The 23,633-nt window shown below is 43.6% G+C and overlaps 1 protein-coding gene across 3 annotated transcripts in view; it reads right to left on the bottom strand.

The window, feature by feature from the left end:
- LOC142850416 (protein FRA10AC1 homolog) overlaps window positions 1-3,125 on the bottom strand; it is a 29,589-nt gene extending 26,464 nt beyond the window's left edge. Inside the window, exons 1-3 of one of the 3 annotated variants that reach the window (XM_075973944.1) lie at window positions 2,950-3,087; window positions 1,746-1,834; window positions 666-737 (exon numbers count right to left, since the gene is read on the bottom strand). In XM_075973944.1, the coding sequence (XP_075830059.1) occupies window positions 666-737; window positions 1,746-1,747 (74 nt within the window). In that variant the 5' untranslated portion in view covers window positions 1,748-1,834; window positions 2,950-3,087. Of the gene's footprint in view, window positions 1-665; window positions 740-1,745; window positions 1,835-2,949 lie in introns of all 3 variants that reach the window. The other 2 variants (XM_075973943.1, XM_075973945.1) reach the window with 2 other exon arrangements.
- Between the last annotated feature and the right edge of the window lie 20,508 nt (window positions 3,126-23,633).

Below are 23,633 nucleotides of genomic sequence, written 5' to 3' on the forward strand. Positions count from 1 at the left end.
AGAGCAATGCCCCTAAACACAGCAACTTGAAGACATAGCCTTTAGCTGGACATGGCAGCTCATACCTGGAATCCCAGCACTTGGGAAGCTGAGGCAAGACTACTGTGAGTTTAGGACAGCCTGGGCCATATAAGGAATTCCAGGTCAGCCTCAACTACATAAACACTGTCCCAGAAAACAGAAATGACAACAAAAGAACATGTCCTGTTTGTGACAGCCAGGCTAGTGTGCTGGATCTCGGTCCCTCCAATTCAATAAAGCTCCCCAGGAGTTCCCTCCACTGACCTGCTCGTTCAGGAAAGCATCACAACTGTTCTGAATTACAATTCATCCTCCACATGGACCTCACTTGGAAAGCAAGCACTAGCAACTAAACCCCCTTTAAGTTGTGACATTTTCAGGCACAGTCTTAACAACTGCAAAGCAAATAAAACAAAACACATGCAATAGCGAATCTTTCCTTTTCCCGCCATCCCTTTCAATAAACCCCTTCACAACTACCTCCAAATGTAAATCCATCTATTGCAGTGTAATGAACAAAGCTCACTTGCTACAGCAGTTATTCCCATGCGCAATCTCAGTCCTAAACCTTCCAGTACTACTTACTTATGTATCCTTCATGTCAGTCCAGAAATAACGTGAACTACAGACCGATAAAGACTTACTTCTTCTTTTTGTTGGATTCTCCACCTTGCTCATCATCACTAAAATCCGAATCATAACCTCCATGCCCGTGCATCTGCAAAGGAGTACGAAGTCAGCTATGCAGACCTTCGGCTGCCAAATATTCAGGAAACACAAGCGTAAAACGTACGTGACCTCAAACAGCCACAGGATTTATCAGACGAGGCAGGCAGATCGCTGTCTATGGCTATGTAGCTATCTAAACCTTTCATTGCCTTTGAAATAACAGACTGAGAGCTCAGAAGTGCACAAACGTTTTCTATCTTTAACTGCTATTAAGGAAATTAGCCGCTGGCCTTTCCAGTAAAACCTAAGACTGGATGCTGCTAAATGGCTGTATGTGTCACCTTCATCTGACTCACAACGTAAGTTACTGTCTAGTGTGCACTTCCTAACGATGTTTCAGCCATTGACAGACCCCCCAAAATTTTTTTATAAAGCCGAGACATTACTGGCCAGCACTTCAACTACACATTTTACATGTGTAGCTATGCCAACTGTGCAAATGGCATTACATTACAGTTATCTACAGTAATAATCACAACACCATGATATACAGGGTTATAGCCTAGAAAGAAACTAGTTTCCAGGCTGTCTGTGGTGTGGGTGTGTGATGGCTGTACCACTGAGTAAACATGCTCTGTGATGGCTAACCACTGAAGAAACTGCCAGAAGATGTGTTTCTCAAGTGTCTCTTATGAAAGCAGTAAAGTGAACTATATAATCACTTTGTCACAGGCACTGTGCTAAGTACTTTATAAACAATGCTTATGATTTTCTGAGTTAAAAACAAGTACTTACATTTTAGGAATGAGAAGGGTCAAGGGCAAAACCAATTTTACAAAGCAAGTAGCTAACCTGATCTACTTGATTTTTACAGCCCTAGTTTAAACTGTGTCTCGGGAACACGGTTAGTCACAACTCGCCAGAATCAGTGTTTGCAAACAGTACACTATCAAATAATTGAAAACCTTCCCTTAAATTTTTAAACATGAGTTGTTTTGCTTGAGGTTTCCTCAGAACAATTACGTTACCCCTTTGCTTAGTCAGTTTTATTGCTTATTTTTAGATGGACATTCTTGGAGTTGGTGAGAAGCCTCAGCTGTCAATCATGTCTGAAAAGACATCTGATTCCAGCATTCCACAGAACCTGGAACACACATGAGCAGGGGTACAGATGGGTGGCTCACTATTGGATGCCATCAATATTCAATTCCTACACCTGAAGGAAGCCAGTCCAGGTCAGGTGACACTATTTTTAGCTTTAGTATTTGTGTCAGCAAGTGCACAGAACGTGGGGCACACATTTATAGGGGTACGGGTGGGTTGCAATCTCTGACAGGAACCAGAGTAGGCAAACTGGCATTAACTTTAGCCTGTGTGTAGGCAAGTACAGCTAGGACGATGCTTCCAATCTCGACGACCTTCCTTATGTGATTGCAACTCTTGGGACTTCATTCATTAGATAAACGAAGTAGCTGTGTCCAGCCACTCCAGTCTGAGTCTGTAATTCCACTTCCAGACTTAGGTGTGTGAATACTCACCTCTTTTCCCTATCCCACCAATTGCTGAAGCCCACAGCCAAGCTCGGAGGCACGGGTTTGCATGCCATGGTTCCCCACCTTCCTCGGCTGACATCTACCGCTGCCTTATACATCGAAACTTCACAATTTTTAGCAGATCAACACATTATCACAGCTGTTCCTCTAATCCTACATCCTCACTTTCTTCATATTTTGATGGTGGTCAAACCATAGTGTGGAGTCTGGGGCTTTAGCCGAATCCAAGGTCTGGCACAGATGCTTTTCATTTATCTTATCTTTTTCAAAGAGAGTGTTCCTTAATCTTTCTGAGCCTCGGCTTCCCACTTACGTAAAGGTTAACATTAGTCCGGACCTCGCAGGAGTAAATGAGCCACCAAGCTTAAAGGGTTTGGGAATGGTATCTGGCACAGTAAACCCTGTAAATACGAACTAGTATTTACATCCTGACCCCTCATCCCCGACACCACTTCTCTGCTCTGACTCCCCTATTGATCCTTCCTCTGGCAGCCTCACCAATCCCAATCTACCTTAACTCAGTAGCTTCACTAAAATCCTCTCACTCAAATCATGCTATCTATCGACTAGAGTTAAGCAAAGAGAAGGGGGGGGGTATCTGCTGCTCCTAGAATCCGTCAAAATAAAAATTACAACCAACAGCTATGAGGAACCAGTTTCAAAGTCACTTCTAACACGCAATACGCCCACGGCCCTCCTTACACACCCCTTCCCTTCCGCTCCTCTCTGTTTGGCAAGTTCGTCCCAAGAGTCGTGGCAGCTGCAACGACGACCCACGGCCTCAGCGAGCCGCTGCAGGTCCGTGCCGGTCCTACCGAGCCGCGCAGCGACGCCGCCAGCGCCACCACCACCGCCCGCCGCACGCCCGTCCCTACGGGTACCGGCTGGGAGCAGCTTCCGGCTGGCTCAGGGGCGTGTCACTGCTACAAGGCACCGATCTCCGGCGCTCCGACCTGGTGCTGCAGTCAGAACGGCTCGGGGGAAACAAGGACGGCGGGAGTAAAGGCCCGGAAGAGGAAGCGGAGGTTGTGGTCCTCCATTCCCTCCTGGGCCACCTCCCTATCCCTCTGGGGAATCCAACACGTAGCACAGTGTGGCACTGCCCGTAGCCCAGCCCACGTCCTTCATTGGAAAAGATATCTCTCTATAGGAACAGCCTGTCGCCTGCGGTCCTCTCTCTAGTAACCTTAGTAACGCCTCCACGGAGCATCCTCGCCCAGAAAGCGGCTCAGCCTCAGATCTGCCTTATTACCCTCCTCTTCCCCCAGGAAAACAGTGCTCATAATTAGAACAAAAATAGCTTCTCCGCGTTCCGCCACCCACACAATAGATACTGTTCCAAATGCAGTGCTGGCGGCTGAAGAAATCGAATTGGCGAGGAAAGGAAGACATGAGGAATGGGAGAGGTTTCACAGGGTGGCGGATTCTCGGCCAATAAGCTACCTGGCACGTGCGAAAGGGCATCCAAAATAGAATTTTAAAAAGGGAGGGGGCAAAATTAAATTATTTTAACCCCCACCAGTTCTTCCTGCATTGTGCTCGTACACTGTGACATACCATTCTGCTTTCAGACCTTGTCTCCCTCCACGAGATCCATCTCGTCCTTCGCACCCAACAGTGTCTTTGAAATCAAAGGAGCTACTAAAGCATTCCTTGAATAGGACTGGCTTTCACAGCAGGCCCATTTTAAGAAAAATTCTGGCACATAATAATACACTTTCGTTTTTACATCTTTCATCCTAAACAGCAGATAACAATATCTCTGTCAATCAGTTCAAGACTTCTTTTCATTCCTGGCAGTAAATTATAGATACATCCCGGAGCAGTAAGTGTGATCTTGTTAGTTACATGATTATAAATTCATGTATTTCAAGATGCATTTGAACTATACTGTGATAAAAATATTTCCTTAAGAAACTAAAGACAACAGGAAGTCTCATACTTTACTATTATAACATATTGAGTTATTTTGTGAAGCAGTTATTTTTGATAAATATCTAAATACAAAATACTTTGGTTTTTATATATTACTAATAAAGTCAAGAACACCTGTACCTTATATCCAACTCCTTTATACCCGTTTGACATATATTAGAATTCTTGTTTCTTTTTAAGTGTCTTTTATCTGTTAACTTCGTTTCGCTTAACAACTCTGTGCCACTATTGTAGGCCCTGCATTTAAATTTCTAAAACTTTTTGTTTATACGTACATATGTGTGCCTGCTTCTCTGTGTTCCATTACATGTGGAGGACAGAACACTGTGTAGGAAGCCCTTGGAACAGGAGTTGGAGTGGTGTGGGCCATCTGTTGTGGGTACTAGTCCTCTAAGAGAACAGCCAGTCTTTCAACTGCTTTGCCAACTGTGGTGGTTTTGAATGAGAATGGTGCCCATAGACTGATATATTTGAATGCTTAGTCCCCATTTATTGAAATGTTTGGGAAGGATTAAGAGGTGTGGCCTTTATAGAGTCGGTGTGGCCTTATTGGAGGAGGTGTGTGACTAAGGTAGGCTTTGAGGTTTCCAAAGTCCAGAGGCCCAGTATCTATCTATCTATCTATCTATCTATCTATCTATCTATCTATCATCATCATCTATCTATCATCTACCTATCTACCTATCATCTCTATCTCTCCAGATGTGAACTCTCGGCTACTGATCTAGAACCATGCCTGTCTGCTACTGAGCTCCTTGCCATGATCGTCATGAACTCACCCTCCGCAACTGTAAGTAAGCCCTCAGCTAAATATAAGTTTATAAGTTTCCTTGCTCACGGTGTCTCTGCACAGCAATGGAAGTGTAAGACTCCATCTCTCCAACACATGCTTTGCTTTACGCATGAGGGAGAGAAGCACAGATTGGGACTCTGCCAGTTGACGAGGGCTTGGAGCTGGGCAGTGCTTGCGTTTCTATGCTTCAGCTTCTATCCCTCTGCTCATGGTTCTATGGGAAGTAGCTTCTGGTTTGATATGTGTGCCTATTTTTCATTCAAGCAAAGCTTTCCTTGTTTGCTTTGCGGTCACCAGCTACTGGAGACCATAAAGACAAAATATATGCTATAACTAGGTCACGTCACCTGAAATTGAAACAACACAGGACTGAAAACTTGCCTGATGGAAAATCTCAAGTAAGCAATTACAACTCAATATTAAAAGATACAAACACCCATCAAATAAATACTTGCTCTGGGTGGGGCAGTCATTCAGAAAATAGATGTGTAAAAACTGCTTCCTTATCTCAAAGACTAGCTAGTTGGAAAGACAGAGTTGTTGTGGTATGAGCGGCTAGTGGTGGGCCACTTCCCGCCACCTGGCTGCCTGCATGGCTAGCTTTACCCGAAATAATTACACAGAAACTGTATTCTTTTAAACACTGTTTGGCCCATTAGTTCCAGCCTCTTATTGGCTAGCTCTTACATATTGATCTAACCCATTTCTAATAATCTGTGTAGCCCACGAGGTGGCTTACTAGGGAAGATCTTAACCTGCGTCTGTCTGGAGTGGAAGAATCATGGCGACTCCCTGACTCAGCTTCTTTCTCCCAGCATTCTGTTCTGTTTACTCCGCCTATCTAAATTCTACCCTATCAGAGGGCCAAGCAGTTTTCTTTATTACTTAACCAATGAAAGCAACAGATAAGATACAACACCCACCTCCATCACAGAGTATATAAAATAATAGCACTAATGTATTTTATCATACACCCTAAGTAGATGGTATTTGGAAACCTATGGGTCCCATGCTTTAAGATCTGTTATTGATGTTTGCAAAAATGTAAATATGCATTGATAGTATGTAACCCAAAGCAACAAAATGCTATGGTAAATATGAGATGATGGTGGGAGATTATGGATGATGCTGGTGGTAAAATAGCAAAGTTGTGTTTTTTAATACTTACTCTGAATTCAGAATTTTAAAATATGAGTAGTAAGGGAAAGGTTGCTGAGAGAACATGAGGGTAGACTGGCAATGTTCTTGGAAGCTAGGCTTTGGTGTTTGGTTCGTGCTAAAGGAGAGTTCTAAAATACAGGGTGGTATTTTGGCTCGGTGAGGATATGAAAATCAGTGTAGATGGTGTGTTTAAAGGGTTCTGCGTCATTTCTGGCTCTTAGTAAGGTTTATTACGTGTTCACTGTTGTTTTGAAAAGAAGACACTTTGTGTAGTGTTTTAGTGATATATTTTCTGCTTAGTGAAATGTAGAAAGACAAGAATGGCTGGAGGCAGAAGGGGCAGTGTGGAGTTCATCAGGACAGATGGCAGGCAGTGTTGGGAACTGAGAGAAATAATTTAATAGTTGAAGGAATAATGGTAGATGTTGTGGCCAGTTGAGTGCACAGGATGAGGGATAGAAGAACGAAAGGTGTATCTGAAGTTGAAAAGATTGAAGGATTGTAAGCATTTTAATGAAGCCAGGAGGGTTACTTAAAAAAAAAAATACGTCCTTGGTGAAATAATAAATTTGCTTGGGGGGGGGGTTCTGGAAACTAGCAAAGCACGCAAAGATATTAAAATATCTCTTCTGTGAAAAAACTTTGATATTTGCGTACTTTGGTTTAGACATTCTCTACCTCTTTATTCTTTTCTGAAGATTTTTAACTCATTTTTATTTTATGTGTATGATTGTTTTGCCTCCATGTATGTTTGTACATCACATGCATACAGTGCCCAGAAAGGCCAGAAGAGGGAATCAGAACATTTGGGACAGGACTTACAGACAGTTGTGATCTGGAACTGGGAACCAAACTAAGATGCCCTGCAAGATTACTGCATGCTCTTTACCACCAGACCATCTCTCTAGCCTGTCTTCTTGTAGAGCCTTTCACCTCTCCATCTCCCCCCTGAGCACATAATATCATCACTGTCGCCCCCTATCAAAAACATCTCTGACTTCATAGTCAACTAGAATTTCCCTGGAGTCATATTCCTGCCACTCACAAGTTAGACAATTCTGGCAAATGATTTCATTCCCTAAATCTTAATTTCCTCACCGATAAAATGGGACTATATGTGTATCTGTATTTCAGGGATTGATGAAGTTTAAAAGGAAGTGATTCAGACAAAAAGATGCCTTGCCAATAGTGACTATAAGAAGTGCTCCTTGAAAAAAGAACCTAAATACAAACAAAGAATAAGTTTAACTACTAACTGCTTCTCAAGTATGTCCCCAGAAATAGATGAATATATACCCAGTTCTGTGGTTAACAGAAGAAGATTCAGTATGGTCTGTTTAATAGATAATTCTGGGTCAATGGAATAAAATAATATTGTGGGAGACTTTTTTCCTGGAGGAAGCATGATACTCAACCCTGTTACTCATTCCAGATAGGCAACCAAAAACAGACCAAAATAACAATACCACTAAAGTCCAACTCAGAAAACTAGCAAGTTTCTGGAGTCACTTAGAGGAGCATGGGTAAGTAGTTACATTCAGGAACACAGGCAGCTACATCACCAAAGGTTCACCCTATAACCCATGAAAGCAAGAATCCTGGAGCTCTCTGCACAATTTACAGGCAGCTCAGGAGGTCAGTATCCCTTCTTCTGGACAGTATATAGCCTTGAGGAGGGAGATGCTTTGTGAATCTGATAAGTTTCAGGGACTTCTTGAGACTTGCGAGTTCTTTACTGGCTGAATCTTAAGGAGCCTTCCTTCAGAACTTACAGGGACTTGAGTTCCCTCCTGTGTGAAATATTTCAATTTGGAGGAAATTGGGGCTGCAGAGATGGCTCAGTAAATGCATGCTGCTTTTACAATGGGCCCGAATTCAGTTCCCAGCACCCACATGAGGCAACTGCTAACCGCTTGTGACTATAGCTCCAAGGGATCCAGGGCCCCCTTCTGGCCTCCTCCAACACCTGGTCCACATGCACATGCCCAGATATTTATAGACATAATTAAGAAGAAAATAAATCTTTCAATTTGGAAGAAATTGCCGCACAACATATGGTTTAAAAAGTTAAGCTCGATTCCTGCCTAAAATGATATACAAGTTAGTTTTAAATAAAACAGGAAAACATCTTCATGGTATTTTAAAATATTTTTCTTAGAGCCAGAAAGACTTTCTTAAATAGAACGCACAAGGAATTAACCATAAGGAAACATAAATAAGTTAAGACATCTGTTCACTTAAAATCTTTTATTAAGAAACTGAAAAGTTAAGTTGCAGTTTGGGAGAGAAAGTCACATATGTATTCACAAGTGCATACATACACACATATATGAGTATATATACATAGGCAATAATTTATAGAAATATATACATGTATACACACACACATATATATATATATATACACCACACATACTATTATATTAGGGGTTGGAGAGATGGCTCAGATGTTACAAGCACTTGCAGAACTTGCAGAGAACCCAAACAAATAACACTGAAAAAATGTATCACATTAAAAGTAGAAGTCTTGTAGGAAAAAATGGCAAAGGACTTGAAGGAATCATTCACAGAAGATAACAAATGCTGGTGCATAGACAGGAACACACTCATTTTTACTGTTGCTGGACAAATGCAGGTTGTGAGCACAGAACACGTGATTGCACACTACAGTGGACAAGGAGAAGGCAGCTGACCTAGTGATGATGAAGAGGGGCCCTGACCTCAGCTTTTACACACTGGTGCTGAGCATTGGAAACAGTGCTGTTAACACTGACATTGGATAAACATAGAATGTACCATTTGATTCTTTAACAACAAAATGTTCATAGTCATTGAAAAACCTGAACTAGACTATTCATAGCAAATCTATTAGGAAGGAAAGACGCTAGAAGCAACCCAACTAAGGTAGTTGAATAAGTTTTGGGTTAAGTGCACAACAGAATACTATACAGCAAAAACCATGAAGAAACTACAACTAAATACAGCAGTGTGGATGAGTCTATAAAACATGTAATGTACAGCAGACGAATTGCAGATGTCAGGTGATACATATATGCTTCTATCTATATAAAGAGCAAAAGCAACAAATATGATGATTATGTAAAGTAATGCTCATGTTAATCAGCTATATCTAGTTCTTCCACATTGTAAATTTATTTCAAAGCAATGTTGTGAAGGTAAGTAGAAAAAAAATTTATCCATCAAATTGAAAAAAAAAGGAAATGAATTTACAATCTTGCTGAAAGTCATTGGTGATGTCTAAGGAACAAGACTAGAAAGGGAAGAAAGGAGGTAAGAGCTCTGAGAAGGGGAATGGCCTATCCTACCCTGGTGCTCATGACATGAGGGACTCTTTTACAGATGAGATTTATATACTTCCATGTATATGTGTTGTAGCCAGTGGAAAACTCATATATGTTTGTAATAATATATGATATATAACATAATGTATGTCTATGACTGTCTATGGCTCCTAACAACTTTAACTGAAAATGAAAATTTTGTCAAAGCAATTTCAATTGAATACACAGATTGAAGAATGGTAGGTAGAGTTTAGCGTGTCCTCAGAAATCATGCCACACAAATGTTCACATAATCAAAAACAAACATCCTGTGGTCACCAAGACAGAGCAGGGGTCGGGGGGAGCTCTGTAAATGCTGAGACAGCACAGCCAGTACCCAAGGACCTTCAACTTGGCAGAGTCAGCTTGGACTTCACAAGCCCAGATCTCGAAGGTATCTAGGGAACCTCTGCAGTAAAGCTCAGCTCTTGGTTAGAGAGAAAGGGTGCAACTATATCCTTTGCCAGCTGGTCAAAGGTTGTGTGCTCACTTGTCTAAAAGCCTGGAGGAAGCGGCCAATCAGGCTGGGATGAGTAAATACTGCAATCTGAATGTGCACTGGGAGACAGCAGTTCACCAACTAGCTAAATGAATTGATTGTCTTTTTTAGGTCGGTTCCCAGGAGACGAGAGAAGAGACGGGCTGTCTATAAAACCCTTTGTGAGGCAGTAGTGGTCGAGGGACCTTGTGATCAAGAGATAGGAGGCACTTAGTGTACAGATGAGACAGAAGGCAGAGCCCAGGAACACGAAACGTCACTGGGAAATTGATGAGCTGGGTTCTGTTATAAGATATCTAAGGTTATCAAGGTTCCAAGCCTCACCCAGGAACTGCTCTGGGAAAGGCTAATGTGGGAATGGAGGGGGATGTGGATGTGTGCTGGGTGGACCTTTCTTCAAAGGCTGACCAGTCTGGGGGCTCTGGATATGGGTCTCCTCTAAGGGGGGCATAGTAACAGGTTATTTAGTACCCTATGGTGAGCAAGAACAGAAGCAGACCCAGGAAGTAACGGAGATGCCAGGGAGGTGCCTATCCTAAGAAAGGGGAAACCAGAAATACCTCAGAGATCAAAGACTTCATGTTGGAAATGCTTAAACTTCTGGAATTAAGTCTGTGCCCCAAGTTCAGTTAGCTTTGTGTCCTGAAGAAAAGGAGTATGGGAATGTTCCCTCAGGCCTCTCATACCCACAAAGGACTCCCGGCAGCCTCTCCTGGTGCACAGGAGACAGCAAATGTCACTAGCATCTTCACATTTTAGGAGCTCTAAGCTGGCCACAAGGCAGTGCACTTGTACAAACGGACAAGAAGACCAGGTAAGCATGTAAGGACATGGAAGCCCTGAAGTTAATGACACCAGGGTATCAGGAGATGAGTCAGTGTAAACGGTATGCAATTCCCCCAGCCAGTGTCTTGACTAGCAAAGTCTCAGAAGCAAACTCCCTTTGCCTCATGATGGTGGTACCAGAGGAAGCAGCTGGCTGCAGGAAATGGATATACACGCAGAAAATATGAAGGATGAATAGGTCAGGGGAAGACATCTGTAGAAAGGAGAGGGTGGGTCCCTGCTTCTTTTCACATTGACCATATAAAAAGAAACAGCATTCAGTGTAATAGCTGTTTTCATGGGCAAGTGTTCAGTATCATACTTCATTGTCCGGCATTTTGTTAACCAGGTTAGAAAACATACAATACACACAGGCAAGAATTGCTGGAAAACCCGTTTTTCTAGAAAAGTTAGAAATCTGGATTTTTAGATTCAGTATCTGTGATACTGGATATTGTTCATATCAACACTCTTGATATGGACCTTTCAACACAAGTTTACAAATCAAAGCAAAGCCCTATGGGAACAGAACACTAAGGTAAGGGAGTTCTGTCCATAGGATACAACTCTCCTGCCAAAGGGCGAATCCATTGCCTTCAGTCTGGGACTGGGCCTTTAAGGTAGACTTTGAGTGTAAGGCCTGCTTGGTGAGCCAGGTATCAGGACCCCTGCAAGGGAAGACTCAAAAGGACTGGAGAGATGGATGAATAGAGAAGAGCGCTGGCTGTTTTTTCCAAAGGATCCAGATTCAGTCCCCAGCATTCATATGGCAACTCACAATCATCTGTAACTCATTCTAGGGGATCTGATGTCCTCTTCTTCCTAGGCTGGATGTGGTGAGTAGATGTGTATGTAGACAAAACACCGACACACATAAAATAAAATAAAAATATAAATCTTTAAGCATGCAAGAAAAAGAGGATGGTCCTTAAGTCCTGGTCTAAAGCCTGTGCTGCCTCAGAAGGTAAATCTGTCTCCCAGATTGAAGAGATACAGTTCACATCTCTGAGCAGCCTTGGATGCTGTAAAACAGAGAAAGTGTTACAGGAATTCTCCTCTTCCTTACCCTACCTTTTCTTGTGCTCTGGAAAACAGTTTACCATAAAGAATCTCTCTTTCCTATTGGACTTAAATAAGACAACAAAAAGGCTGTGATAGTCAATTTCGATTGTCAGCTTGACCGGAATAAAAGTGATGTGTTTGGGTGTCTAGGGGACAAACCTAGGGACATGCCTGTCAGTGCCTTTCCAGCTGCAGTGGAAAGATCTATCCCGTATATGGATGGAACCATTCGGAAGCTGGGGGTCCCGGGCCAAACAAAGCAGAAAATGTGACTGGGTGAATATTAGCGTCTCAGCTCCTCTGAGCTTCCTGATGGTGGACACAGTGTGACCTGCCTCCACATACTCCTGCCCCCTGCCCTCCCTGATGAGATGGACTGCCCTCAAACTTTGAACCAAAACAAATCCTTCCTTCCTTAAATTGATTATATCAGGCATTTGTCACAGAAGTGAGAAAAAGCGATATAAATAATAATATAAATAAATGAGTCCACCCAGACTCAGCAAATTCCCTCTCTTGCTCTCATAAATAATGGGTGGAACTGCTTATTCCACTGCCCCACTGACAAACTAAACTGCTTGTTAGCCAAACTTCAGTCAGCATTTTTCCTATCGTCAGATCACCCCCCCCCACACACACACACACATGTGGACCACCCACGGGCTAGCCAGCACACAGCCTCTCCTGGGAACAGGCTAGTCTCTGAGTGAGACATTCTGATATACCATACCATTAAACCCTTTGTCCTATTTCTCCACACCCTGTCCTTCCAGCTTGGTTTCTTCATCTCTGTAAGAGCATCCTCTTTCTGCCCAACTCCTCATAGATCCTACCATAGCAGTGTTCTCTCTATTGCAATCTTCCTCCTCCGCTTTGCAACAGTCCTCCTGCCCCGGCTGTAATCTTTTTCAATTAAGTCTCCCCCTGTTAAGGTCAGATTGACATATTGCTTAGCAGTGTCTTTATGTGTGCTAATCTGTACAGCAAAGTTCCTGACATACAGTGTGTTATTAAAAAAGTTCTGTTTAAGGGCACAGATCGTAGCTAGGGTGTCTACTATCTCAGTGGGAATTAGGCATCCACTGAGTTGACCCCATTGGAGAGTTAGTAGCAGTTAAGAGTATGATCATTGTTGTTCCCTGTGTAGCGGTGGCTTCCATAACACCACACCCAGTTCCCCTTCTTCCTTGGAGTCTATGTTATTTGGGGACCCTGTTTCTTTGGGTTTGTGTCGGTTGGATATTCTTTCTGTCCTTTAGCCACTCCTGTGGCCCAAAGGACCTGGTGCATCTCTTTAGTTCAGAATTGAGCTCTGGACCCGCACAATCACCTCTACACGTAGCATCTCTCTGCAGCTACCTCCAACTTCATGGCAAGAGAGAACCTGGTACCAGGAGTGGAGTATTGCTGTGACAGACCTAACTGTGTTGTTTATGGGAGGATTGCTGAAAGGCTTTGGAAGTTTGATTCAGATCTTGAGGTGGGATGACACATGCCTTTAATCTGGGCCACACCGTCTGCTGGAAGCCTTTATAAGGACAATGGAAAAAGGAAGGGTTCGTTTGTTCTTCACCTGTTTGCCCTTACCTTGTCAGCACATCCATTCCTTCACTGCCCTTGGAGCTTACTTCTTAGGGACTCCAGCACATACAGATGACCAGCTGAGACACCCAGCCTCGTGGGACTGAGCAACTACTAGATTCTTGGGCTTTTCGTTCACAGTTAGTCATTATTGAACTGCAGCCTGTAAGTCATTCCAATAAATTTCATATGGAGAGAGAGAGAGAGAGAGAGAGAGAGAGAGAGAGAGAGAGATTTATTTCATAAGCTCTGTGACTCTAGAGAACCCTGACTAATACAACCACCAAGGACCACAGCAGCCATGGAGCAGAGTCAGTAGCCTAAAAGATGTAACTCAAATGCTGTGGATGGCTGGCCAAACTCTCAGAGGAGCCCAAAATGCTGGTAGAAAGAAGGTGGAGTCAGGGAGAAATCACGTAAGCCACAGCCTTATGGCAATACACAGATTAATGAAGATGGGTTAATTTAAAATATGAGTCAGCCAGAAATATGCTTAAGCTATTGGCCTAACAGTATTGCAAATAATATGGTTTCTTCGTGATTATTTCAGGGCTGAGCAGCTGGGAACAAACAAGTGGCCTCCCACAACATACATCACCTGTCTTTTGGTTTTCCTTGATTTCTACCTTCATGTCTGCAGCCAAGATTTTCAAGAGATCTCCCCTGGTCAAATCTGATCTTTATTAATTTTGAAGAGATCCATAGCTTTTTGTTTCCCGTGGAAACAAAAGCATAATCTTTCCCCCAATGCAACACATTTCCAGACTTTCATTCTGAAGTTAAGATATCCTTAAATATATAAGTTGTTTTAATTTAGCAGTTTTCTACAATCCAGTGTCTCTCAGTAACTGTTGTTTTTTGTTCATTAGAATTTTAAAAATTTTTTAAAATTATTAAAAATTTTAACTAATTTAACTAATTAAAGTTAGTGAGGCACTATATAGGATACAGACCTCCTGCATCATAATATTTCCAATGCCTATATAAAGTATTATACATAATACTTTACTCTCTCTCTCTAAAGACTTTATTATATTTAACTATTTATTTTTTCTATTACTAGCTATACCCATATTCTTTTCTTTCTTCAGCATCTAAGCACATTTCCAAGCATACTGTACCTGTACAGATGTTTCCTTAGTCTGGATCCGACTTTCTGTGCATCTACAGCCTTCTCTGACCATGTGAGTCAAATCTTAGATGGTCAGGCATTCTGGCAAATGACTCCAGTTAGCACATCCTGCTGACTTCACCCCTCTTGGGTTTTGCAGGCAGTGGCAAGAGCTATAACAACAATCCCAGCAACACCTAATCGTTGAGAAGTTGTAGGGCCCCATGCTGTAGCAGGCATTTCTACCTCGTGTTAGGCTACACAGCAGCGTCACTTAAAGGAGCAGCACCTCTGTATGCCACAGCTGTGTCTGGCTCTGGATTCTTTTTTTTTTTTCCAGCTGTCTCAGGCCTTATGTGGGTATACAAGGCCTCACATTAGGTGTCTAAGTAGTCAGCTTTCTCATGAGAAATTCTTAGACCGACAGACCCAAATAATGACACAGAGACTTCTTATTAATTACGAATGCTTGGCCTTTCCTCAGGCGTGTCCACAACAAACTCTTATAACTTAATCAATCATTTATATTAACTCATGTTCTGCCACAAGGCTTGCTACCGCTCCTCCATACTGTACATCTGACTCCTCCCTTTCTGGCTGGAAAGATCCAGATGCCTCAGATTCTTTCTGAGTTCCTCTCTCTCACTAGAAATCCCAACGACTCTCCCATGCCTAGCTACTGGCCATTTAGCTCTTTTTCTTTTTCTTTTTTTTTTCTTTTCTTTTTCTTTTTTTTTAATTTTCGAGGCAGGGTTTCTCCGTAGCTATTGGTTCCTGTCCTGGAACTAGCTCTTGTAGACCAGGCTGGCCTCGAACTCACAGAGATCCATCTGCCTCTGCCTCCCGAGTGCTGGGATTAAAGGTGTGCGCCACCACCGCCTGGCCCTTCAGCTCTTTTTCAAACCAATCAGAAAGTATCTTAGGCAAAGACACATCTTTACAGTATAAACAAAGATTATCTCCAAACGTTTCTTTCTTTCTCTTTCTTTTTCCTTCTTTCTTTTTCCTTCCTTCTTTCTCTCTCTCTTTCTTCTTTCTTCCTTTCATTTTGTGACAGTATTTCCAGGCTGTCCTTGACACATGATCCTCCTCCCTCAGCCTCCCGAGTAAAGAGATCTTAGGTATACACCACCTCACCTGGCTTCACATGACTTCACCTTTGGCTTTAGTAACACTGCTATGGGCATGGCCATCAAACATCTGGTCAAATCTCTGCAGTCGTGTGGGGATGGTAGGTTTGATATTCTGAGAAACCACCAACTTGTTTACAATAGCAGCAGAACCATTTTACATCCCCACATCCTCTACACCCTCACCAACGTTTATTCTTCATTTTTAAAATGACCATTATAGACATCCTAACAGGTGTAAGAAGTTTCTCACCGCAGTTTTGACTTCTACACACATACCAAGCATGTTATTGAAATCATTCTGAAGGAGAAGAATATTCTAGATAAGTATGTGGTGGCTTGGAAGAAAACAACCCCCAAAGGGAGTGGCACTATTAGGAGGTGTGACCTTGTTGCAGTAGGTGTGGTCTTGTTGGAGGAAGTGTGTTACTGTGGGGGCAGGCTTTGAGGTCTCATATATGCTCAAGCCAGGGGCCACTGGCTGAGACCACTTCCTGTTGCCATCAAGTCAAGATGCAAGACGTTCAGCTACTTTTCCAACACCATGTCTGCCTGCATGCCACCATGTCGCACCATAATGATAATGGACTAAATCTCTGAAAATATAATTGTTTTTTCCTTTCTAAGAGTTGCTGTGGTGATGGTAACTCTTCATAGCAACAGAAGCCCTAGCTAAGACACAGTACACACACACTCCTCCTTTTGACTATATGGCACTGAAAAGGGAATTGGAATTTCCTCTGGAATCTTATGCTGAGACAGGAACATGCTGAAGCCTGTTGCTAGCCCGAGGAGGAATTTGGTTTGTCAGGATAACTTTTCAAAACACATTGTGGGAGAGGCTGAGCCAGTGAAGGGTGAAACTCTGACTCCATCGGAACTGCTTGGCTCTGCATATTCTACTCTCTGCAATCAGGACTCTAAAGATGGTCTTTGTAGCTACATCCAGTAAATCCTACCTGGGCCTCTCCCTAGGGGTTGGCTTTCTAATTGGCCTGTAGGGAAAGAGTCTGTGAAGACTGCCTGGGTGTCAGCAGAGAGCATAGTGTTCTCTTCTGGCTTCATAATTTGCTGATAAGTTAATTTGAAAATAATCAGGAGGAGGCTCAGAAACTTTTTTTGTGTGTGTGTGTGTGTGTTTGAGAGAGAAAAACAAGCAGGTAGTCTGTGAATCTCAGTAGCTTTAGAGAGGAAGAAGGTGAGAAGAGGAAAAGAAAAAGGCATGCTTTCTTGAGTTAGGGTCCCAGAAAGCCAGCCAGTCAGCAAACAGCTGTGTGGCAGACAGGAGGGGGCTTCAGAGAAAGAGTGAGGAAGCCCAAGGTGTCAGGGAATGCATGCTTAGACTTTTGACTAATTAGAAACAAATTAGAAAAAAAAGGGGGGGGATGCATTTCATGCCAGACTGTAGATCTGAATTCAGAGGGCACCCATCCCAGGCTTTTGTGTTCTCCATCAAAGAGGTCCACCTGGGGCACATTGTCAGAGATAGAAAGAGACAGAAGGGAAAGCACTCCTGAGGATGGAAGTGGCTAAGGTATGGGGGGGAGGGGCAAAACGAAGCTCTGGGCTACAAGGTGTGCACCCCTTTATAGGACATCTACATAGCATCTGCCTCTGGTTTGCATGCCAAGGGCTTTTCCCCAGTCTGATGTCTGGTTGTGAAGCCACACGGGGAAAGGTTTTCTGTCCTCTGCCAGCTTGTTTCTTTCCTGTTGTCCCCAGTCCTTACTCTGCCAGGAGAGCTCTGGCTTTGACCCTTGCGACTTTGGTAACATTTCCACAGGCTTTGTATTTTCTTTGGAGAGCTGTCTAGTCAAACCTGACCATTTTTGGTTGGTTCTTGCCACTGCTGGCGATGGCACTATTGAAGTTTAGCTCTTTATGAATTCTGGACACATTCTAGACGTGATTTGCATGTTTTCCTTCCATTTTGTAGGACGGCTTTTCATTTTTCTTGATAGCGCCTTTTAATACACAAAATACGTGATTTTCATGAAGCTCGGATCACAGAAATACTTTCAAGAAGCTAGAATTGTGGCTCATGTCCAAATATGAAACTAATGTGTCCGAGATTTTATTTTGCTAGCGAATGAGGCCGTCAGTAAGCTGTTAGGACTGGCTCAAAGGAGAATTCTAAGAGCACACACACAGGCAGTCAGAAAGGCTACCGTGCATTCAGACACTGATGCCAAACTGGTTGGCAGCCTCAGGGAAGTGATGCTGCCTCTCTGGTGGGCAGTGTCCTTGCATCTGCACACACGAGGATCGTTCATATGACTCTCAGTGTTCTACAGCAATGTGAAATAGTTCAAAGACAGAAAAATCGGAACAACTCAACAGTGCACCAGGGAAACAGGTTTTTCTTTTCTTTTTTGGGGGGAGAGGGAGTGGGGCGGGGTGCGGGGAGGACTATTCTAGAGTCTTTCATAATTTACCCTATGCCCTCCAGTGCGCTTTCCACACACCTCACGCAGCAGGAACACTCTGCTCTCCAAAGCTTCCGCCGTTCAGCACCAGGATAGCTACTGGGGACAGTTTGCTTCAGCGCAGCGACTGAGGGCGTGGGCGTGGTGGGGGGCGGGGTGGAGTTTGATCCTGCAGTCCTTCCTTCCTGCTGCCTTCGGTAGCTATTGTGAACCGGCGCTGCCTGAGAAGGGTTGTGAGGCAGCTTGGTCTCATCTCCGTGAGCCTTACTCTCCAGATGGAGACAGGAAGAAGTAAATCAAATAATTACAAGCTGTGATAAATGCAACGAAGGCAAGCAGTTGCCGACACGGAATCGCAACCAAAGGGACCTCTAGCTGGCTGCCAGACAGGCTGCTCCCAGGAGAGAACACTAAGGCTGAGATGGGAGAGGTGAAGAGGAGCCAGGAGAGGCGTTTGGGTAGGAGTGGCAGGAAGTCAAGCCAGCAGCCAACTCTATAGTCTGTCCTCACCCTCTGGACTTCTAGGGACAGGCCCGCAGAGGCTGCCCATACTGCTGATCCTTGTCCAAGACCCAGAAGGGCCAAGTCCTGCCCTCCCAGCAGCTTGAATGGCTGGTTTTCAGTCTCTGCTCCGAAAAAAATGTCAAAGAAGAGAAGAGCCAACCCTTCTCGAGCCAGCTCCCCTTTCCCTTAGGTCAGTAACCTTCTGGACCCCCTATCTGCTAAGGGAATCCTGAAATAACAGGGATGAAACCACAAAGACCATAAAAGACTTTGCAAATGCAAATGACCGGGAGAGTTGGCACATTAGTGTGATGGTGTGAAATGATTAGCTCTTCCCCGCTGAACTTCCATCAGAAAACTGCAAAGCACAAGGACTTAGTGGAAGAGGAAAGGCCAGGAACAGGGTGGGGGTGATGGAGCAGCAGGGTCAATGTCACCTGCCTCACAGCTAAGTCCTGGACCCAGGCTGAATGAAGCGCAGCTCCGTTCCAAAACCAGTCCGTGCGGCTCCACGGATCTCACCAGGAGGTTGGCACTAGAAGGCCAAGGTTGGGAACCATCTGCCCAAGTTGGAGCGATGCCCCAGGGGACAGACAACAGAGGAAGGAGCAGGAGAGTCTGGGGGCAGTGATATAGGCAGGAAAGGAAGTGGGAGATGGAGAACAGAACTGGAGAGCTTACAGAACTTGGGAGGGGGGCTGTATCATAGCAACCGAAGGGAAGTGTTTAAAGAGAGGATGCTGCCAATTATGTCAATACAGAGGACTGTTTCTCAAAATGTGGTTCTGAGAACGCCCCCAGTAGAGCCACTCAAGGCTGGTTAAGAATTCAGTGGGTGCTGGCAATGCCTGCTTCAGCACCTCTGCCCTTGTAACCAGAACTGAGCGCTGTAATGGGTAGGCAGGACTTCTCCTGCTCTCCTGCTGCCCCTAGAGCTCTGCGGTTGATGGTTTTACTAACCTTTATCAGTTTCTGTGCAAATGTTAAATGGGAAAACCCCAGAAATAAATAATTAAGATGAGTTCTAAAATGTGTGTCGTGTTAAGTATCCGAATCTCTGTCTACCTGGCTATCAGGTCCCAGAGAAATCTTCAGTCCAGAGACTTGGCTTTCTTTCCCCCGGATTCTCTGCCATTTAGGCTACAAACTCTCTCGGTTATTCTCTCTCTCTCTCTCCCTCTCCCTCTCTCTCTCTGCTCAGTCTTGGCTCTCTTGGTCCACTTGCTCTCAACTCTCCTTCTCTTTCTCTCTACTTTCCCCTACCTGGTGGCCCAGTGCAGTCTGGACTCTTCCAGATGCCTCTAGCTGTACTCTCTCTCTATCTACAATAAAATACTTCTCTTCAACCATAACCCGGAGCCGCCATGTCCTCATTTCCTTCACAGGCTCCATCTAGACCGGTTTATGAACTGTCCCTACATCCAGTGTATGCACACTGTATATGTTAAATCACCAAATGGAGCCCTGGCCTTCATTATCAGATGAAATATTAGATCAGAGTGTTTTATGTTCAAGTAACCTTGTTTTACTTTAAAAGTCCCCAAAGTGGCCAGGTGTTGGTGGCGCACGCCTTTAATCCCAGCACTTGGGGGACAGAGGAAGGTGGATCTCTGTGAGTCCGAGGCCAGCCTGGTCTACAGAACAAATTCCAGGACAGCAAAAGCTACAGAGAAACTCTTACTCAAAAAACAAAACAAAACAAAAAAGTCCCCAAAGTGCAATAATATTGATGTTTGCAATCCAGACACTCCAATGGGAAGCAGGAAAGTGATTCTTTTAAGTAAAAAGGTAAAAATTCTTAATAGATAAAGGGGCAATGTATACTGAGGTCAAAAGAAGAGCTTTGGAAAGTGAGAGACCGACCATATTCCATTGTCAGGTCCAAATTTTGGCAGTTGAACAAAAGCCATAGCGCCGGAATTTGTGAGGCTGGTTCGCCCTCTACCTGACCACTGGCAAAAAGGACAAACGGTTCTCTGTGGTACCATTAGCATAGGAAATCATATGCCGGCCTCCAGGCTCCCTCAGTATTGCGAGTACCTGTCACAGAGTTCAGAGTCCAAATCGGCATCCTGGCTCTTCTCGCCCTGTCCCTTAACTTAACATCTCTAGCTCGTGGGCCTCCCTCCCCCAATCCTCCTGTGCTCATTTCTCCTTTTAACCCTGCTATTTCAGCTATTCTCTTCTTGGTCTCCTTCGCCCACACTTTCTCTGTCTTCCTCTCTCCTTCTTCCTGCCTCTCTCTCTCTCTCTCTCTCTCTCTCTCTCTCTCTCTCTCTCTCTCTCTCTCTCTCTCAGGTCTAGCCTGCTGGCCATGTCCAGTCAACTGCTTTCTGTCTCTGTTCTCTTCCAGATGACTCTGGCTGCACCCTCTTTCCTACCTACAATAAAAACAACAACAAACAAACAAACAAACAAACAAAAACCCTTCTGCTCAACCATAACTTGGCATGACCGATTTGTCAGTTTATATTTCTGGTGCTGAAACCCTCAGTTTATAAACGTATCGTTTCTCCCACAGGATGGCTGTGGTTACTCTATTTTATTTTTTATTGCCAATCTTTTAATGGTTCAGTCTTTAAATTCACCTTTGCCATAGTATGTATGTAGGAGGCGAAACCACAATAAACATAAGGTTGAGAGTTATGTACAATTTTAGTCATTGACAGGGGAGCTTGGCATCCATCTTCCATGGATATGGAAAATTCATGCAACTGAAGTGTCTTAAAACACTAGAATATTAGGTAAATTATTTATTTTCCCTGAACCTGTTTTGTTTTTTTTAATCCATAAAGCAACACCTAATTCATTCATAAGGTTGACTTACAAACTCTTCACATATGATATTTTTGTATACAATCTATGCAGTGCTTAGCACATGCCTGCAGCATACCTGGGAGTCAGAGAAAGTAATTATATAGTAAAAAATTTCACTGGGGGGTAGTGAGAGGGCTCAACAGGTAAGGCGGCTTGTTGTGCAAGCTTTAGGATCCGAGTTTGATCCCTGGAACCCACGTAAAGGTAGGAGAGATCAGGAGAAAACTGCCTACATAAAACTGTCCTCTGACGTCCACACATGTGCCATGGCACCATGCCCTCTCTCTCTCTCTCTCTCTCTCTCTCTCTCTCTCACACACACACACACACACACACACGTTTTTTTTTTAATTAAAAAAGAAATCCCACTGGAGATAAGAAGAAGAGGAGACTTTTCTAGGAATTAAAATGGAAATAATATGGATAAATACTCAAAAGAGCAGATGAAGATTATAAATTCAAAACGGAAATTTGCAATCGGAGAAAAGGCGGCTAGGTTAATAGAGAACGTTACACCTGTAAGAGAAAGTTTAATTAAATAGCAAGGTCTAGAGGGTGATTGGCAGAAGTACCAGTAATGATTCTGTGGTGCAGATACAGAAGGAAGCAAACAAGACTGAGAGCTAGCTCACAGAGAGGATGGGAGGGAAGTCTTGAGAACGGACACGAGATTGCTTTGAGAAGCTAGCTGCTCTGTCCTTGAGAATCCAGGAAGGAGGTGTTGCAAAAGCCCCCACCAGTGTGACCCCAGAGCAAACCCCACCCTGGAACATGTTAGATATGCACTTAAGGCAGCACCCTAATCTTACTGCATCAGAAATTTTGGAGGGCGTGTCTAGCAATTTGTGTAGGGGAGACTGTTTGGGGGTTTTGTATATGTGTGTGTATGTACATATATATATATGTGTGTGTGTGTGTGTGTGTGTGTGTGTGTGTGTGTGTGTATGTATGTTCATGTGTGTACCTATGCATATACACACATGTGAGTCTACAAGTCCATCTCATTTTCTGAGACAGGGTCTCTCAATGAACCCAGAGCTCACTGGCTAGACTTTCTGGCCAGCAAGCTCAGGGATTCTGCCTGCTTCTGGCCTGCTTCTCCCCGCTCAAATATTGGGATCACAGGTGTGTGCTGTCATGCCTGGCTCACATCCACACACTCTTGCAGCTTGCACTTTATATAGTGAGTCATTGCCCTAGCCTCCTAGGTGATCCCTATATACCTTAAGTCTAAGAACTAACTACTGGGCTAGGGATAGCTGCAAAAGCAGAAATCTTTGACTTCTAAGTCTCGAGATCTTAGAGTATCTTGATCGTATAGATCTTATAGTACCAATTATATTGTATTGTATGTTGAAAATTGGGTAAGAATGCAGTTTTTAGGTACTTTCTTCTGGTGTATATATGTGGACTCACACATAAAAATACAACTGCAGCTGTGAACGTGTGAATTTTCTTAACTTTGGTTAATTATTTATAATTACAACAAAACCCCATCCTATACATTGCATATATATACATACATATGTACACAAAATGTAAACTATATATGTATAAATAATAGAGTTGTGGTCAGGCTGTGGTGGCACACGCCTTTAATCCCAGCACTCAGAAGGCAGAAGCAGGCGGATCTCTGTGAGTTGGAGGCCAGCCTAGTCTACATGAGCTAGTTCCAGGACAGGCTCCAAAGCCACACAAAAACCCTTTCTCAAAAAAACAACAACAACAACAAAATAGAGTTGTGATGGAGAGTGACAGGTGCCAGAGAGCCACGGTAAATGACTGCCTAGGAACCAACAAGGTGACAGCAGGATTTGTGGAAGAGGTAGGACGCCTCACCCAGATGGGAAGATTTAGAAGGGAGGGTATGTTTGGGGGACCAGCTGCAAGCTATGGGCTTGGGTTTAATCAGGGCCTGGGTCATTGCTGCCTATGAAATAGAACACGAGAGAACTGAAGCATTTACCTATATTGCTCTATTATTAATAAAGCTCAGGAGTCAGATATTGAGGTAAAAATCTGATAGATACAAGACCAGTGAATGCTGTGGGACAATGGTCTGTATGTACCCTGTCACTTATATTTTAAATAAATGCTGATTGGCCAGTAGCCAGGCAGGAAGTATAGGCAGGGTGACCAAGCAGGAAGTAGAGGTGGGGCAATGAGAATTCTGGGAAGAAGGAAGCACATTTTGCAGTCGTGACC

Source organism: Microtus pennsylvanicus, chromosome 5 (assembly GCF_037038515.1).
Source record: "Microtus pennsylvanicus isolate mMicPen1 chromosome 5, mMicPen1.hap1, whole genome shotgun sequence".
In the NCBI taxonomy this organism is placed as follows: Eukaryota; Metazoa; Chordata; class Mammalia; order Rodentia; family Cricetidae; genus Microtus; species Microtus pennsylvanicus.